This window comes from Trichechus manatus, unplaced genomic scaffold (genome assembly GCF_000243295.1).
Source record: "Trichechus manatus latirostris isolate Lorelei unplaced genomic scaffold, TriManLat1.0 scaffold00164, whole genome shotgun sequence".
NCBI lineage: Eukaryota > Metazoa > Chordata > Mammalia > Sirenia > Trichechidae > Trichechus > Trichechus manatus.
Window position 1 is genome coordinate 2610691 of NW_004444100.1, and position 18783 is coordinate 2629473.

Genomic DNA, 18783 nt, shown 5'->3' on the forward strand with positions numbered 1-18783 from the left:
TATCTCATTGTGGTTTTAATTTGCATTTCTCTAATGGCTAGTGATCGCGAGCATTTCCTCATGTGTCTGTTGGCCACTTGAATGTCTTCTTTGGTCAATGTAATGGTTTTAAAGTAACCTCTAAGCCCTTAAAAAAACTAAGTTAAGCAGCCTTTTTTCTCTAATCTTCATTCTTGAAGAATGAATAGGCTGGAAAGTTGGTTTGGGATCTGGGAATGAGAAATGAGATTTAGGAGTTAGGGTGCAAAGTTTGGAACTGCCATGAGCATTAGAAGAAACTAAAGCATACTATTTAGAGAGTAGAACTGGTCTCAGAATAACTTCTTAAGCCACTTCTAATAATTTGAGAAGCATAGTCTTCCCCTGATCTAAGTAGCTATTTTCCTTTCATTAATTACTTTGGAGTAGTGGCACTTTACTTGTTTAAATTAAAGTTTTTTTTTTTTTTTTAAAGCCATTTGTGTACTTCATGTTTATGGTAACACAAAACATTTGATGCTCATGTTGATAGAATTCATCCTTTAATGCAAGAAAATTAAAGACAAAACAAATGTGAATGATGTCACATTCATGGAATAAGCTGATACTATAGAGGACTTGATAAATGAAATTGCTGCATGTACTCAGAAGAATATTTACTGCACCAAGCACGCCAATTATATGACTGTAAAGTTGACCCTGTGGTGGCTTCCATCCGTGGAGCCTTAGTTGTCAAAATGTGTGAAATTGGTTCTTGTAAATGTAGAGAAATGTCTTGTAAGTAGGTGTAGAAGGATTAAGTGAAAATTCTCGTAAGGCAGATAGTCTTTATTTTTGGATATATTGGCCCAAATGTCTATAATGTCTTGCATCTAGAATTCAAAGCAATCTCAGGAATTTGCCAGCCAGAGTAAAAAGAACTTCAGCTCTGCAAATTATGATATAAATTAGTTTTGAACACCAGTAGCCTTTCTTATAAATTTATTATAGAATGAGAAAAATGATAGTGTCATTTAGTACTCAGCAGATTTATCCATAAGGAATAGGAAAAGAGAGGTTGGTTGAAAATAGATGGAATCCACATCGTTAAGAGAAATCAGATAAACGTTTTAAAATGGAACCAAACCCTTGCTAATTAAGAATTGGGAAAGGAAATGGCTGACCATTTCAGCTTACAGAGTGGATGATAAGAATAGAAGGTAAGACATAAGGAATAAAATTAATTTACCTTTTTGGTACCTAATTGTTTGCTCTGAGTTTTCCCCATTTTCTAGGCCTCAAAGGGACTTTCAGACATTTCGGTTCCTGCAATAATTAGCAGCTGTCAAGTGCTCTTTTAAGTAGTTCCTAACGTCTGTACAGTTGTTGACTAGTTAAATATTTTCATGTCTTGTGCTAGGTGTCATAAGTGTTTGGTCTCTCTTCTAGACTGGATTTTACAAGAGAGTCTGAATTTAAATTCAGACATAAAGGTAAATGGTAAAGTCTCAAGTTTAACCTTTGGGAGGTAGTATTACAGTGTTTGGGTATAGCTCTAAAGCCAGGATGCTTGGTTTGAATCCCAGCTTACCATATTTGTACTGGCTGTGTAATCTTGGGTAAGTAATTAAGACTTAATCCTAATTCTGTCATTTGTAAAATGGGATAATGATGGAACATATCTCATAGGGTTGTTGTGACGATTATAGTCAGTCATTCCATCTGAAGTGCTTTAAAAGAGTGCCTGGCATATCGTAACCAATTAGTTTTAAAAGATGTTAGTTATTATGTTATCTATCCATTACTGCTTGTTAGAAAACAAATTTTAAACGTGTTATGGCATTTAATTGAAGTATATTCATGTTTATAGGTGGTGAAATTGCTTCTACCTTTGATCACCCAGAATTGGTGAAGCTTGGAAGTTGCAAACTTATTGAGGAAGTCATGATTGGAGAAGACAAACTCATTCACTTTTCTGGGGTAGCCCTTGGTGAGCACTTATGTTAGACCTTGGTTAAGGTGCCGAAATCCTTTCTAGATTCTGTTGAAGTGAAATAAAATTACTGAAGTTACTAGAATATGATACCCTCTTAAGTCTTAACTCTTGAAAAGCATGAGATATATTTTATTTAAATCTTTTCTGAAGTCAGCCAAAATCATATTTACCTTGCCTTTGTGAACAATGCATATTCAACATAGTATTTTCCTTCATAACTTAGAAACATTATGACTGTGGGTTGTTAGTGAAGACATATCTAACAATGGACCACGCTAGTTTTCAAAACCAAATAATATAACCAGCACCTTCCTAGCATTTTAAAAGGGAGACTGTTATATGTTTTATAAATAAGTGTTTGTTGTGCCATAAGAATATTGTTTTTTAATTTTAGGTGAGGCTTGTACCATTGTTCTCCGTGGTGCCACTCAGCAAATCTTAGATGAAGCAGAAAGATCTCTGCATGATGCTCTTTGTGTTCTTGCCCAAACCGTGAAGGATTCTAGAACAGTTTATGGAGGAGGTAAGCATTTGAAAAATACTCAGCTTATTTTATTTCTTAAAGTACAGTATAAATCATAAATGGTTTTAATGGTTCTTAAACTTTATTCACATTGCCTTTCCACTTAATTTTAAAATGCTTGACAGATCCTAAAGGAAGTCAGTAGTTCAGTGTCTTGGTGACAACTAGGCATTATAATATTTTACTGGAATTTTACTGTGCAGGCTGTTCTGAGATGCTGATGGCTCATGCTGTTACACAACTTGCCAATAGAACACCTGGCAAAGAAGCTGTTGCAGTGGAGTCTTACGCTAAAGCACTGAGAATGGTACGTTAATAAAAATAAGAGATCTGAATTTAAATTTTGTGGGTATTGATAGTTTTAAAAATGAATACTTTTCTTGTTCTGACAAAAACTTCACCTTCTTGGCTTTAAGACAATGACGTGTTTCATAACACCTTTAAACTTGATTTTGGAGTTTATCTTGTGAACGATAACTACAAGGAAGCAGATTTTACGTTCTTTCCAACTGTATAATTAAAAATAGCTGTTCTTCCAGTTAGGAGTAAATCAGCTTTCTTACACTGAAATAGGTGGTTACCATTTGTCTTTTTCATTTTATAGTTGCCAACCATCATAGCTGACAACGCAGGCTATGACAGTGCAGCTCTGGTGGCACAACTCCGAGCTGCCCACAGTGAAGGCAATGTAACGGCTGGACTGGGTGAGTTCTCATAATAACCATAGAAAAGACTCCTGTGACCGTTGCCTTCGGAACCATTATGTGTTCTGGGAAAAGTTTTGTTCCCAACACTGTCAAAAAAGTTACTCCACAGAGAGTATAAAGCTAGTTAGAAGATTTCTAACTGGTTTGGTATATAATGATTATAAGGCTTAAATACATTAACAGTATTTTAATTCTGAAATAATATGTGGACTGTCTCTTATTTACAATCAGGGTTAACTCCTAATCTCATAAATTTATTCTTTGACCTTTTTTTTTTTTTTAATATTTATTTTGGTGGCAATACAGACAACTAAGCATACATCCATTCACAATTTCTGTGTGAACAGTTTAGTGACATTGGTTACATCACGTTGTGTCACCATTCTCATTGTCCCTACCTGTATTGCTTCATCACCATTAATTTAGGCTCTTTTCCCCCTAAAGTTCTTACCTATGCTTTAGATGAACCGTTTTCGGTTTAAACTCATAGATAATTTCTTTGTAAGAAAGCAATGCTTAAGGCATTTATTAATTGGGCCAAAATGTTGTTTGGTTTAACAATGGTTTCATGGGATAGTAGGAGCCTTGGACGCGCAGTAAGCACTCGGCTGCTAACCGAAAGGTCGGCGGTTCGAGCCCACCAGCCATTCCGTGGGAGAAAGATACGGCATTCTGCTTCTGTAAGGGTTTACGGCCTTCGAAACCCTGTAGAGTGTTCTACTGTGTCCTGTAGGGTCACTATGAGTCAGAATTGACTTGCCGGCAATGGGTTTGGTTTGGGTTTTGGTCATGGGATAGTTGAGGTTTGAGGTTTAAAGATAACAATCGGTCTCTATTTGCCTGGAATAGCAGAGGAAGGAGGAGACCCAGGAATCGGAGAAAGAAATGGATTGTAGGTTTAATTGCCTCCATAAACAACTACCTCCATTACTATGAGACCAGAAGTAATGGATGGTGCCTGGCTACCATTACTGACCCTTTTGATCCAGGAACCAATAGATGGATCCTGATCAAAAGGAGGAAAATTGGGAACAGAACTTCAGATTCATATGGAAACCAGTTTTACGGGATCCATTGAGATTAGGGGAATCCCTGAATCTAATGCTTGGAAGTAATTTTTGACATTCCTAAGGGCAGATCTTAGATCCATAGATAAAAGAGGCAGATTTAATTCAGATAAAAAAACTTACAAGCTGTGCAGGACATTACAGGAATGATCTTAGAGGGTAGTTAATGCTGTCACTGGACAAGAGAGCTGATTAATAATGATTTGTCAGAATATGAAGTAGGATTCTCACATGACTTAACAAATTCTCTTCCAGTTCTTAAAAGCCATGGTCTTTAGTGATGGGCAAGTTTTATGTAATAATTATGGATGGGTGGATGGAAATAAAGATAGCTAGAAGATTAATACAAGTGATCTTGTGTTCTGTATATTTTTTTATTATCTGACACTTGTACTCTTAATAAAGGTGATCAGTAGTTGGCCTTTTAAATTTTTAAAAAGGCTTTTCTTAAGTGCTTTTATAGGCTTGTGGGAATGCTCTAAATTGAGTAGTTTGGTGTTATAATCTTATTTTGTTGACAGTCAGGATTAATTTTTATTATAAGGCATTAGGTTTTGATACTTCTTAAAAACTGAATACTTTTTCTTTTCAGATATGAAGGAAGGTACCATTGGCGATATGGCAGTACTGGGTATAACAGAAAGTTTCCAAGTGAAGCGACAAGTTCTTTTGAGTGCAGCTGAAGCAGCAGAGGTGATTTTACGTGTGGACAACATTATCAAAGCAGCACCAAGGTATTCCAGCACTTTAAAACATTCTTAGAAAAAATTACTAACAAGGAAACAAAATAGGTAGTTTCATATTTGATGATTTTAGTTGATAGAAAGTGGAGCCTTTTTGGCCTAGATAAAGGTATTATACAAGTTATGTAAAACATATAATCACAACTCTTAGATTTAAGCCAGAAAAGCTTGGGAGGAGAGGAGGATGGGTGCCATGGGGTAACTCTCAGGATTGAAAGGACGTACAAAGAGCCAGGCGTGGAAAGGTCAAGAACCAAAGAGCTTTGGGGCTGGGATGTCTGGTAGTAAGAACTGATTGTCTTTAAATTATTTTGTATCTAGGTACGCTTTTCCACATCGACATTCTTAGGCATATAATGTGAAGATTTCCTAATGTGTTCCTATTTGAGCAGCTTTTCTAAGATGTCACATTCTTTTAAAAATTCACACAAAAGTGAATTAAGTTTCCAGAATAGCTTAGCTTTTAAAGATTCAGTCAGTAATTTTAATTACTTTTGTTAGTAATTATCAAAACTGTTCATTTTACTTATTGGTGGTTAAGGGAGATAGGAGAGAGGATGGTGGCTTGGGGTAGCGTGGTGGTTGTGGAGATGGTAAGAAGGAGTTTGATTATGGATTGGATATAGGGTGTGTGAGAAAAAAGAACTAAGGATAATCCAAGGTATTTGTACTGAGAAACAATTTCTCTTATCTGAGATGGTGAAGGCGCTTGAAGAGATTTAGGAGGGAAGATTGGGGTTTTGGTTTTGGATATTTGAGATAGCTCTTGAGTATGCAGTGGGATAGTTCAGTCTGTAGTTTGGGGATACGTTATAGCTATAGTTAGAAATTTAGGAGTTGTCTGCCTACTTACAGTGTTTAGAGCTATGAGACAGTTTGGGTCCCCAGGACAATGAATGTAGCTAAAGAAGGGAAGAGGTTTTACGGACTGTTCACTGGAGAACTCTGATGATTTTTGGACAGATTCAGAGCAACCAGCTGTAAAAAAAATGGCATGGGGGGCATTGGACCTCTTCTAACTTCACAGGGGAGAATCAGCATCAGCCCAAGACTTATTCCTGTGAGATGGAGGTCAAACATACCTCCACCCTCCAACCTTTTTATCAATTCTGACACCAGCCGTCCCTGTCCCTCCCACGGCACTCTCTACTTCTCTGTTGCATTTGATAGTTGGTTGCAATGGCCATACAGAACTCTCAGACCATACTCAGCAGTTATGGGGTTTATTAAGGAAGTAACAGGTTACAACTCAATATCAGGATCAACAAGCTACAACTTGGGATCAGGATCAGGAATCATGTAGGCAAAGTCTCCTTCAGTGTGGGACAGCTCTCTCAGCTCCTCTCAGCCGTGCAGGGCCCCTCTTGGCTTTTGTCCCTCAGCCTGGTCTCTGCCCTGCTTGGGCAAGTGTTGCAAAGCTCTTTTAGCTCTGCCCATAAGTACCCAGAGTCTCCGCACTCCACCAATAAGCTCTCTGCCTGAAGGTGTTTAGCTGTCTCTCTCCTGGGTAGGCATACCCACTGTAGCTGCCTTACTCTGTGAGCTGGGAAGCCCACCGTGGCATCACGTGCTAGTCACCTAGTTCTACTTCTGCCATTTCTCTGACATGGCTTGCAGCTGCTTCTCACTGTTTCATGTCTTCTCAAGTGTTACAGCTCCAATCTTGGCTCTTCTGTCTTGGTGGTGGTAATGTCCCCACTCCAGCTGTTGGGATTGGCTCATTTTAAGCATAGCAGAATGGCAAAACTGACCAATCCCCTCATCACAGAGTTGTTCCATGCACCTTATTTGCATGGTCCCTCCCCCACAAGGGCTCCATGTACCTTATTTGCTTTTTTGGCAAGTTGTCTAATTCTCTTGGTGGGCCACAAGTGCCGTATTTGCATAGTCCCATGCAGTCATTTTATGGGAATCACAAAGACTGTGGTATGGCTAGAAGGGCCATATTAAGTAATTCACTGCACCTCACCAGCAAAGGAGACTAAGAAGGAATAATTATGGGTAGTTGTTAAAACTGTGTGATGGGAGCATAAAGATTTATTATAAATTTTCTCTTTGATGTGCATTTGAAATGTTCTGTAACATTTAAAAAAGGAATGCCATGGAGGTGGGAGGAGAACAAGGAGGGAGTGTGTATCCTGGAAGCCGACTGAAGATAGTATTTAAAGAAAGGAAGAATGATCAACTGTCAAGATGATGTGAATAGGTCAAGTAAGATAAGGACTGAAAATTGACCTTAAAAATTGTATTTTGCAACGTAGAGGCCGTTAGTAATCTTGACAAGCAGTTTTACTGAAGTGGAGGAGGCAAAAGTCTGACTGAAATAGATTCAGTAGAGATCCAGAAAATTATTGGAGAAAATGCGTATAGAGAGCTCTTTCAAGGAATTTGTTGTGAATGGGAGCAGGAATGGATTAGTAGCTAGAGGGGGTGTGGGTCTTGCTGTGAAAACTCAGTATATTTAAACGGGAGCAATGTAGTAGAGAGGGAATATTGAAGCAGAAGAGGAGAACAGTCTTCCAAATAACTGAGAGGGTATGGGATATCTAGAGAAGAAGTGGGGGTGTTGGTTCTGGATTAGGAGCACAGAGAATTCATCCATAATAATGAGGAAAGTGGGAACATTTTTAGGAAATTATACCTTTAAATAAACTAAGTTACAAAGAATTATTTGTGCAGAATCCTGCAACACTCTTTTCATTGGCTTTCTTTGTATGGTAGCTGTCTGGTTACTAACTATGAGATGAAGGAAAGAGTAGAAAACAGTGATTTGGATGTGGAGAGAGAAGATGAATTGTGGTATTTAAATCTCCTATGGTGTAGTGGAAAGAGGGGTGGACTGAAAAATACCGAGATTCTTTGTTGCTGATATTGGAGGTAGGATAGGATAATAGGGAGTATTTCGTATTTTGAAATGAAAATTTGATGAGGAAAGAAGTTGACCGTTTTCTAGGAAGCAGTGTAATCAGAGATGAAAAAATGCCATTCTTTCTATTGGCTTTAAGCAGAGTGATCCGAGAGGAAACTGAGTTCTAAAACTAAAGTTTTCTTGCTTGAACAAGGTCACATAGCCACACTTGCCTTCAGAAATCTTCACAATAACTCAGCACTCTGAATTACATTTGAAATACATTCGTAAAATTGTAATACCTTATTTGGTTTGACGTTGCCATCTTAGAGATTTAAGTGTCTATTAAACATTGGAAATTCTAAGTAGTTTGCAGTAAAGAAACATGAATAACTTTGTTAAACCCAGCCTTCCCTGGACTGGGACTGGATCGTGAAATTCTTTTTTATAATCCTTACTAACCTCCAGTGGACTCATTTTCCAGATTAGTGCCCTGCAGCACTGCAGCAGCTGCTGATAACTTTTTCCGTATTGACGATGGTTAGCATCCTTTAGTCGTACCCTAGTTCCCCCTATAAACTACTGGATTGGCAGGTTGTCTCTTTCTTTATATGATTACAGTATGCTATGATCTTTGAGTCTGTTTTTTATACTTTTTTGTCTCTTCTCTGTTTGTTTGCCTCTGAATTGTAATCCACATTTTCATCTAGATTTCATTCAAACCATGTCATTTTATAACTTTGGTTAGGAGTAACTGTCCTTGACAAATTTATGAAGTTTCCTAACGCATAGATCAGTTGAAATGTGAATTAACTTTTTCGGTTAAGTAGGTTGTTGTTTGGAAGAGAAATTGAGAACTGCTAAATACTTAACAGTGCCTTCACATTCCACAGATTTTCTAATGTCCCCTTACTAATAAAATCAGAATTGAAGGATGTTAGTCATGAGGTAGAAACACCCTTGTTACAAAGAATTGTGTTGTAATGGTTTTGAAAAAATTAGAATTCTAGCTGTGCTTTTATTTGATATAAAATTTTGGTTAAAATCATGCTTTTCATTTTTCACTATTGACTTTTTTCTTAAATGTGTGCTTTGTAATCCTTATAGGAAACGTGTCCCTGATCACCACCCCTGTTAATAAGCATTCCCACATGCTGTTGAGTTCTGGACCAGTTCATAACGAAGTTGTGTTTGAAATGAATAAGTTCAACCTCTTGAAGACTGTGGAAACAAAGTATATCTCTGGCTGTTACATCCTTAAGTTTGGACATTGAGCTGACCTTCTGTTTTAACATGGGTCTCATTTATTTGCCATTTCATTTTCCGTAAAATTTAGTTTAAATTTCCTGTCTTATACTGTGCATAAAATAAAAATTTGAATAATTTGTGCTTATCTCTCATTGATTTGTATCATTTTAACTAAGTAGAAATGAATGAGTGTATTTTCAGTAGAGTTCTAGCTTAACTAATGATTAACTTTAGACATCTATTAAATGATTTTTTCTATTAATACAATCCCAAACCAAATGTTATAAACACATGTTAATCTTTTGGTTCCATTGCTGGGCCATAAATATGCTCAGTCACGTGTAACTTTTATTACCCATTTAATTTTATGTAGTGAAAGTACCATAAACTACTAGTTTAATTTTGTGTGGTCTAAGTATTGTCTCCTACATTGGAAAGCAGTATGGTGGTTTCTATTACTTCAAATTTGAAAAAGTCATATTTTATAAATATTGACTGTTAAAAGCTGCTTCAAGCACCTATTCTGCTTTATAGGGTAGTAGTATTCTCTTAAAGAAGATGGATGTAAAGACTTAAGCAGTGTTGTTTTTTGTTGTTTTGGTAGGTTTTTTTGTTTTTGATTTTTTTTAAATGGATCCAGAGAGAGAATGAGAATGGACGTAAGCATATACTCAGTTTGGTGGTATAAAGGAGAGTTTAGATTTGGGGGCTATTAATACATGAGTTTATAGCAGAATGCACAGCAAAATGAGAAAGCCTAAAGGGTTATGAGTTTATTGGGTGTATCTGTGATAGCATCATGGAGGGGTTTTTTATTCCCATAACAGCAAAAGGATTTTCAAAAAAAATTGATAAATGACCTTTTTTTTATCTGAAAGTATTTCTATTTTAAATACTGTTTTGTAGATTTCAAAGGGAATTATACTGATAGTTGTTTTTTACTTTTAGTAGTATTAGTAATATCTTTTTTTTTTTTTAAGTGCTTCATCATACCTACATTGTGACCCCTACAGCTCAGGAAAGTAGGACAGGTGAGCCTGTCAGGATTGAGAAAACCTGCAAAGGTTTCACTGGGAAAGGTGGGGTAAACCGCTTTCTTTCTGCTGGGGAACCAGATAGCCTGAAGCTGGCTGGATCTTAATCTAAAGTGTACTTTGGCATATTTTCCCCAAAGGCCTTACAACCAGTAATCGTTAAAATTAGCAATACTTTATGTAAAAAGAGGTAGAAACATTACAGATTGTTATGCTCAAGAGTACATCCATGCCTCTTTCCTCCCTTGAATTCTTACAGATTGTTAGTTTTAGGCCTAGAAAATGCCAGATTCAAAAAGGTTACTAGTTACAGAGGTTCAGTATAATCTAGGCTCTCTAATTCCTGTAATCTTTTTAGGATGGAGTTTCTTTTGACTTAGAAACACCAGACATGGAAGCAGTGGGCTTTTCTTTATTTTCACAAGAATTTTGTGACATGGAAACAGGTTTGAAGTATACATTAATAGTTATTGTCACTGCATAGGAAATCGTCTAAGTGCTTAGGAGTTTTAAATCTACCCTAGTGTCCTTCAGTTTTTCTTTGAAGGAGGATAATATGTGTCCCAGTTATTCTCCTTTTGCCCTCCCCAACCTGAGATCCGTTTTTTGCCTGCTCAGAGGCCCTGGAGGCTTTCCCCTGCTGACTCACTCACAGTTCCCTGTGGGCTGGTTTTCTGGTGAGTTTACCTCAGGAGACATTGGCAGGATATGGAGAAGGGAATTTGTTTCTACCTTTTGCGCTTGGTCTGTAGCACTAGCTGTACCTCTGCAAGACTTAACACTATACCTTTTGCTGGGCAGCCCCTTTTTGATGGCTGTCAGCTCTTACTGGATTTGAGTAACATCTCTTTTCTCTATTCATTTAGCCTTATGGGTGGTAGAAGCTTCTGCTATTGCTAGTGTCTGGAAGCCTCACTATAGGTAGTCCCTGACTTAGGATGGGGTTCCATTCAGAAAAAGTTGGTTCTGACTTAAGTCAGATACCTCATTCTTTTTCTTTTTAGTTTTCATTATTATTGCTTTTTATTATCAGTATCTTTATAAATCCAATATTTATTTTGGGGGTTGGAAACATTACATATAAACTTAGATATATTTTAATATATACATACTTAAAAAAATAACACAAATCATAAAAATTTACTCTGACGAGTTGGATGACACTGACATTTTGTCAGTTGTAGTAACTCCACTTGTGGAAGGTTGTTGAATCATCTGGATTATCCCTGTGTTTCTATTCAGAAGATCAGAGTTCTCTGTGTGGTCCTTTTTTTCCTTCATATATCTCATGGTAACATCTCAGTACTTCCTGAATCTGCCTATTGACTTTAGCAAAGCAATTAGTGTTTGGGTCCATGTTTTCAAGCAACTGAAGCCCTGATTTAGTTTTTTTAAAAAAAATCAGCTAATCCTTTGACTATAAAACTTTTAGACAACTTCTGTCCTCTTTCCATCTTGCCCAGCTCATCCTTGAATTTTTCAGCAGCTTCAACATCAGTGTTTCCTGCCTTTCCAGTTACACACGTTTTGTAAGCGAAATCTGCATTTGAAGCAATGAAACCAGCCCTTGCTGCCATTAACCTACTTGCTGTAGTCTCCTTGCTGTTCTTCAGGTTTTCAAAAAGGCTGCGTGCTTTCGTTTGAATCGTCTGTAAACTCAGGACTCCTCTTCTGGTGGTCTCCTATCCAAATCAACAGCTTCTCCATCTCATGGATTGGCCCTTGTTTCTTTGTTAAAATTGTTGATTTTATGTCGGTCGCTCCTTTACCTGCCTCCAAAATCCTATTGTCCTGAAGGATTGTCGAAACGGTGGAATGAGACAGTCCTTCCTCATGTGTTATATTTTGCCAGCTTTCTTCCCATTATCACAGGCTTTAATGGTCTTCATCTTTATATCCGTGTCTAGAGCCTTCCTTACCTTCTTTTTTGGATCAAAACTTTCAGTGGCATGACTTCTTTTGCTAGACATTGTTGGGTGTATAAGCAGTGCAGATGTTACAGTTAGAGAAACTGCTTCCAATTAACAACTGATGCTTCTTATGGTACAAAACACTGAATAAGATCCGCTATAGGCCTGCTCTGCAAGAAGTCGGGTCAGTGTTGGAACAGTGAAGTTGGAGTCCTGGTGACTGTTGTGCGTGTGCACAGGTCAATTGTATGGCATTGGAGTTCAGCATTGCCCAATTTTCTGTCCGATTCCCGACACCAACACCAACTTCATTGCAGACCAGGCCATAGCCTGCTATATGGCAGCATTCTGAACAGTTAAATCATAAAATTGAACATCTGCAAGTGAACATGTGAAAATGATAACATCAGCAAATTATGATTTGCAACATTGAACACTTTACTAACGATACACAAAGTAAAGGATGGTTGTAAGTGCAGTTAGTCATAACTCGAATGTGTTGTCAGTCAGTGACTACCTGCATTATCTTGATTGTTTTTCCTCTTAATCCTGCCTCCTCCTGAACAGTCCCTTTGTTAGAGTCTCTGCATGCAAACCATGCATGCAGTTTCTTGCCAGGACTCTGATAAAAGTCAACAGAATATACTCTGAACAAAACCCTTTTCTAAAGCCTACCTTGTATTATGCCCTCCTAGTTGTTGTATAAGAACATTTACAGAAGTGAAAAGAGGACTTAACCGTTTTTTTTTAGTCATAGAATTAACTGTAGAACTTTTAAGATTCTCAATATGAAGAATAAAGACAAACCTGATTTAAAATTCCTCATTTTGAGCAGTATATAACCCATTTCGAAGGGGTGTTGAAAAGATTACATGGAGTAACTTACACAAGACCCTGAGGATAGTACCTGACCTGCAGCAGCGCTCCCTAAGTGTCAGCCTGTCCCCGTCACCTGTGGACTGTGTGCATGGTAAATCTCCAATATTCAAATAACATGGTGGAACTGTACGAGGCAGTGGGGATGCAAAGATGAGTGCTGTCTGCTGCTTGTTTTTCAAAAGTGCACAATCGGGGAGGATCGGGTATCTATGTAAATTTTGCTTCTTTTAAAAATAGAGCGTTAATCTCTGTGGTAGTGATATAAAAGTGCGTTTTTTACAGTGACATAAGGCACAGAGTAAAGTGTCTAGCAGACACACACCCATGTCTTCAGTCACATACCTCTTTTCCTTTCATGACATGTATGGGATAAGTGCCAAGTAACCTTACATTTATGAGTATTTACTGGTGATTTTGAGAGTTCTAGAATAACAGGGATGAGACAAAGTATACTTATTTAGCAATTTAAAACCATAATTAAAAATTACAAAGTCTGTGTTTTGCTATTTAGGCAAACCAGAAGCATTTGATTACATTGCAATTACATTTCTTATACTCAGGAGTATAGATAATATTCCCGAAGAACTAATTCACAGAGAGGAGAAAGCGTCCTTGTTCTATTGCCATTTATGTTTTTTCATTCCAGCATGGAATTATACTGATTTTAGGGTAAATATAAATACTGTGAATCATGGTGTAGAACTTAATAAAAGAACATGTTATGTAAACATTAGCTGTCATGTGCCTAGCACAGTTGTATGCACGGTAATTCATTTAATCCTTGTAGTGCCCCATCATGAAGAAACTGTTATCTTCATTTTACTGATGAGAAAACAGGCACACAGATGGTAACTGACTTGTTATTTGCTGTGGAGTTGATTCCAGCTCATGGTGACCCCATGTATTCAGAGTAGAACTGCTCGATAGGGTTTTCAAGGCTGTGACCTTTCGGAAACAGATGGCCAGGGCTGTCTTCCCAGGTGCCTCTGGGTGGGTTCGAACTGCCAACCTTTCCACTAGTTGTGGAGCGCTTAACCATTTGCACCACCCAGGGACTCCTTGGTAACTGACTAGTTGGTGGCAGACCTGGGATTTGAACCCAGCTGAGCTCAGCTACTACGCTATACTACCTCTGGGTTACTGTGTGTATGATGTGTGCTTTTAGGTAAAGTTTGCTTTGAGCCCAGTTGATTTTTAGGGCACAAGCCCAATGTTACTAGAGTAACATTGCATTTTAGCACAAAATTAAAAGTTATAGAAGCTAAAGTCCTATATAAACTTATGAAAAAGATTTTCCTCTTTGATAAATTAACATTTTGGGTTTCAGGACTTTTAAAATCATGAGTAAAAGAGTTACATTTGGTGCTTCAACATTTTCCCCTTATTTTACTTTCTAATTATGTCAGAATTTCCAGGAGACATCAGAAGGGTTATTGCAGAAATAGATTTCATTGACTATTCTTCATAAACTTAATTGAAAACCTGTAGTGAAAATATTTTAGGAAAGCAAAATCAGCAGTGAACACTTACCCATATTGTTTGAGAACTGCTCATTTGTTGTATATTGATTGTTTCAGAAGAAAACAGCTTCACTATAGGGCCAAATGTTTACAATTTGACATTTGATTCAAACCAGTTAGCACATTAGGTGAGTGCTATATATGGGTCAGTTAGCTTCACTCTGTTTTATGGCAATAGCCTGCAGCTACATTGGAAGAGGTGGGCACATTAATCTTGGGAAAGGGAAGACAGGGTCAAAAGAAAGTTACAGCCTCTATAAACCAAAAAACCCATTGCTGTCGAGTCGATTCCGACTCATAGGAACACTATAGGACAGAGTAGAACTGCCCCATAGGGTTTCCAAGGCTGTAAATCTTTATGGAAGAAGACTGCCACATCTTCCGACGGCAGAGTGGCTGGTGGGTTTGATCTGCTGACTTCGGGGTTCTCAGCCAAGCATTCAACCACTGCCCCACCAGGGCTCCTCGCTGCAGCGAATACAGCTCAGAGGGCAGGTTCTGCTGGCAGAAAGTTTCTAGTAACAGCTGAACGTAGTCTGGTTTCCATCAATAGACATGAGAAAATAGACAGTAAGTCCTAGCAGTCTAGCAGAAATTTGGACTTGTTACTAAAGGAGTTAAATCTCCAAACGTTTGCCTTATAGGTAGAAACCTATTACAGTTAATGATTAAAAGCACCCTTTGGAAGACTAATCAAGGGGCTGCAGGTACTCCACAGGTTGAGAAGTGTTGATAGGAGATTATGCAATATCCTAACTTTATCTTCCTCTAGCAAGAAACGTTCGCGGTAGGAAAATATGCATGAAGTTAGTCTGCTGTGTAATGGCATTTTAGAACCAAACTGCTGAGTGAAGATGCTTTTATGGCAAAAGTACATTTTAATAGTTCAGTGGATTTTAGTTAAGACAACACTTTATGTCCTTGTTTGCTGAAAAGAGTCAAGCATATACAAGACTGTGCTGTTAACTCACTGACAGCAATTTCTTTAAAGCTTTAACATTTTCATGGGGAGGAGAAAAGGTCAAAATGTATATACTTCCAAAAATAATGACCAAAATACTCAGGTTTCTACAATGACCATCAAAGACCCCATCCATAACAAAAGTGAAAACCAATCAGAACACAGAGACAGAAGCTAGAGGCAGAAACTTCCTTTATACACTACAGCCTGCAATTCAAATTGCCAAATGTTTGTTTCAAGTGAACAGACAGCTCACCTAGTACCTTTAACCTAATAAGATTCTGCAAACGTGATTTCCCTCCATGGAAGGGGATTCAGTTCAGCTCTGGTTCGTTAACGGGAATAAACAGAAGGACTGCTCTGGGGAGGCAGCCAGGAATCACAACTGGGCTTGGCTTTAAGGAGACAGCACTGCCAAAGAGAAGTTTGGCTTTAGGTGACTTCTAATGTTGTCAGTGACAGTAAACAGTTGGGAGCAGACCTTGGGCCAAACCTTTTAGGGAAAATGAGCTAAATCAGCGTGCGCCACTGTCAAGTTTAAGGTGGCAGCTGGACTCAGCCAAAGTGCATTCTCCATGAGGAGTCTTCTCAGCAGGCCAGAAACTGCTGGGGGAAATGCTTCATCTTGAGCCTTTGCAACAACAAAAACCTTTTTTTCCCTGTGAATCTGACTGATTGACAAGGTAGAAATGTCATTTAAGTGGCCTGAATTAGTGACAATAATTTTAAACCATTTATGGTTATGTTGTTGTTGGGTGCTGTAGAGTTGGTTTCGACTCATAATGACCCTACGTACAACAGAACGAAACACTGCCCGGTATAGTAAAGAAAATATATCCTGCAAAGGGCTGGAGACAGCTACCTGAACTTTTAGGTGAGCTCTATAACAAGTACCTTATATGAGGAGCTCACCAGCCTCATGACCAGTCACTTCTGGGGAGTGGAAGGGGCCGAAGTGTCCCAGCCCTTCTTGGTCTTCAGTGTTTCGAAATGTTGCTTGGAGAGGTTGACTTTCTTACAAAGAAGTAACGATCACTCTGGACTGTCATGCTACCAATAGCACACAACTTGCCCTTTGGGAGAGATGCTGTTGGCCAGACATTTTTCTTCTTGGTGGGATTTACAGCATTTCGCCTAACTCTTCATCAGCTCCCAGGCAGAGTCACCACCCCAAATGGCTGAGAGCAATCTTTTTCCACTCTAGTGGAGAAGTCTCCAGAAGATGCTGGAGTTGGGTCTTTGGCATTAATGTAGAACTGAAGCTCCTCAGGAGTTGGTAGGAGGCAGTGGAAGAGGTGGGGCAGGTGTCTGTGGCTCCTGGATTTCCTCCTTTGTCAATGCGTAGCGCCTGGCTTTCCTGGGGTCAGGCTCTGGAGTCTCCTCTGCCCACCTTCCCACTCGGCGCACACCTTTTGCTACCTTGGGTGCATTTCTGCAAGGATTGTGGTCATAGATGATCAGCTTCAGACTGGACAGGTGGGCCAAGCTGGGGAAGTAACGGATGCTGTTCCGGTCCACATCAATCACCTCCAGGAAGGGCATATGAAGCAGCACAGGGGGGAAGTTGGTCAGCAGGTTACCCGAGAGCCAGATGGTCCTGAGCTCCCGGAGGCACCGTAGCTGGCCTGGCAGCAAACGCAGAGTGTTAGAGCCAGCATGCAGAGTCTTGAGGAGGCTCAGCTCACAGACCACATCTGGCAGATGGGTGAGGCAGTTGGCTTCAATCCACAGGGTCCGGAGGTTCTGGAGCAGGCCCAGCTCACTGGGGAGGTCGCAGAGCTTGTTGTTGCCCAGGTAGAGGATGCAAAGCTGCTTCAAGGTACACACCACCTGGGGCAGAGTCTTGAAGTTGTTAAAATCCAAGGCCAGTATTTGCAGGTTCTGCAGCTGCCCCAGCTCTGGAGGCAGGCTGTTGAGGTGGTTGTCACTCAGGTAGAGCTTGACCAGCTCCCTGAAGGAGCACACGTGCCCGGGGAAGCGACGCAGCTGGTTCCCACTAAGATCCACCATCTTGTCCAGTGGCATCTCTCGGAGGTCGCCGACCACATAGTTCTGGCAGCAGTCAGCAGGGATGAAGGCCACAAGGGCCCTGATGGTGTTCCCCATGTGAAGGCCCCAGGCCTGGTGAGCCCAGCCAACAGACTGGGGCTGGCTTGCAGACTGATTGGAGCCCTGTCGTACCCTCCCATTATAACCTGGGGTTTGTGTGACAACAGCCAGTCATCTCAACAGAGAAAAGTGCTCCTGATAGTAACTTGAGTGTCAGGTGACAGCCCCAACAAACAGGCAGGGACCAGGAGGCCAGGTCTGACTCACATACTTGCCTTCAAGCACCTAAGGCCCAATCCCCTTTATCTACATTTTTTTCATTTCAAGCTGAAAATAGCTTCACTACTTTTTCTGATGATAAAACATTGAGACATTACATAAAGGTGTAAAATAATAAAGTGAAAAACACCCCTAGTCCTGTCATCCAGAGATAAGTACTATAAACATTTTGCCACAAACGATCAGTTTTTTTAAATTTTTTTTTTTTTAATTTATACTGTTTGGGAGCCTCATTTTTTTGCATAACATATCATGGGCATTGTCATGCATTGAATTATGTCCCCTGAAAAATGTGTGTATCAATTTGGCTGGGCCATGATTCCCAGTATTGTGTGGTTGTCCTCCATTTTGTGATTGTAATTTTATGTTAAAGAAGATTAGGGTGGGATTATAACACCCTTACTAAAGTCACATCCCTGATCCAATGTAAAGGGAGTTCCCTGGGGTGTGGCCTGCACCACCTTTTATCTCTCAAGAGATAAAAACAAAAGGGAAGCAAGCAGAGAGGGGAGACCTTATACCACCAAGAAAGCAGTGCCAGGAGCAGAGCACACCCTTTGGACCTGGGGTTCCTGCACAGAGACGCTCCTAGTCCAGGGGAAGATGGATGACAGGGTCATTCCTCCAAAGCCGACAGACAGAAAAAGGCTTCCCCTGGAGCTGATGCCCTGAATTTGGACTTGTAGCCTACTTTACGGTGAGGAAATAAATTTCTCTTTGTTAAAGCCCTCCGCTTGTGGTATTTCTGTTACAGCAGCACTAGATGACTAAGACAGGCATATTTTTATGTTAGCAGGTATCTACAGAATAGTATTGCATAGTAGTCCATTATAAGGATGTATGTTTAGGTTGCTTACAATTTGTCACTATTAAAAACATCCTTTTTCATAGAGATATGAGCAGTTATTCACTAGTTTCTTTAGGAAATGTCCTTAGAAGTGTTACTGGGTCAAACGTATACATTCTTCAAAGGCTTTTCATTGATATTGTCACTTCCTCACCCCCACCAATCTGAACCAGTGTACACACTCACCAGCAGAGGCTATGGGTGCCTTCTTTTT

General features: G+C 39.4%; 2 protein-coding genes across 2 annotated transcripts in view; one reads left to right on the forward strand and one right to left on the reverse strand.

Moving 5' to 3' along the window:
• The window catches only part of CCT2 (chaperonin containing TCP1 subunit 2), an 18366-nt gene extending 9124 nt beyond the window's left edge, over positions 1-9242 (forward strand). Inside the window, exons 11-16 of the mRNA XM_004386435.2 lie at positions 1829-1948; positions 2349-2477; positions 2681-2784; positions 3082-3181; positions 4844-4985; positions 8950-9242. Coding sequence (XP_004386492.1) covers positions 1829-1948; positions 2349-2477; positions 2681-2784; positions 3082-3181; positions 4844-4985; positions 8950-8980 — 626 coding nt within the window. The 3' untranslated portion in view covers positions 8981-9242. The remainder of the gene's footprint in view (positions 1-1828; positions 1949-2348; positions 2478-2680; positions 2785-3081; positions 3182-4843; positions 4986-8949) is intronic.
• A 5595-nt stretch (positions 9243-14837) lies between these two features.
• On the reverse strand, positions 14838-17865 carry LRRC10 (leucine rich repeat containing 10). Its single transcript, XM_023740818.1, has one exon. It carries the CDS (start codon positions 17498-17500, stop codon positions 16661-16663), a length of 840 nt encoding a protein of 279 aa, XP_023596586.1. The 5' UTR covers positions 17501-17865; the 3' UTR covers positions 14838-16660.
• Between the last annotated feature and the right edge of the window lie 918 nt (positions 17866-18783).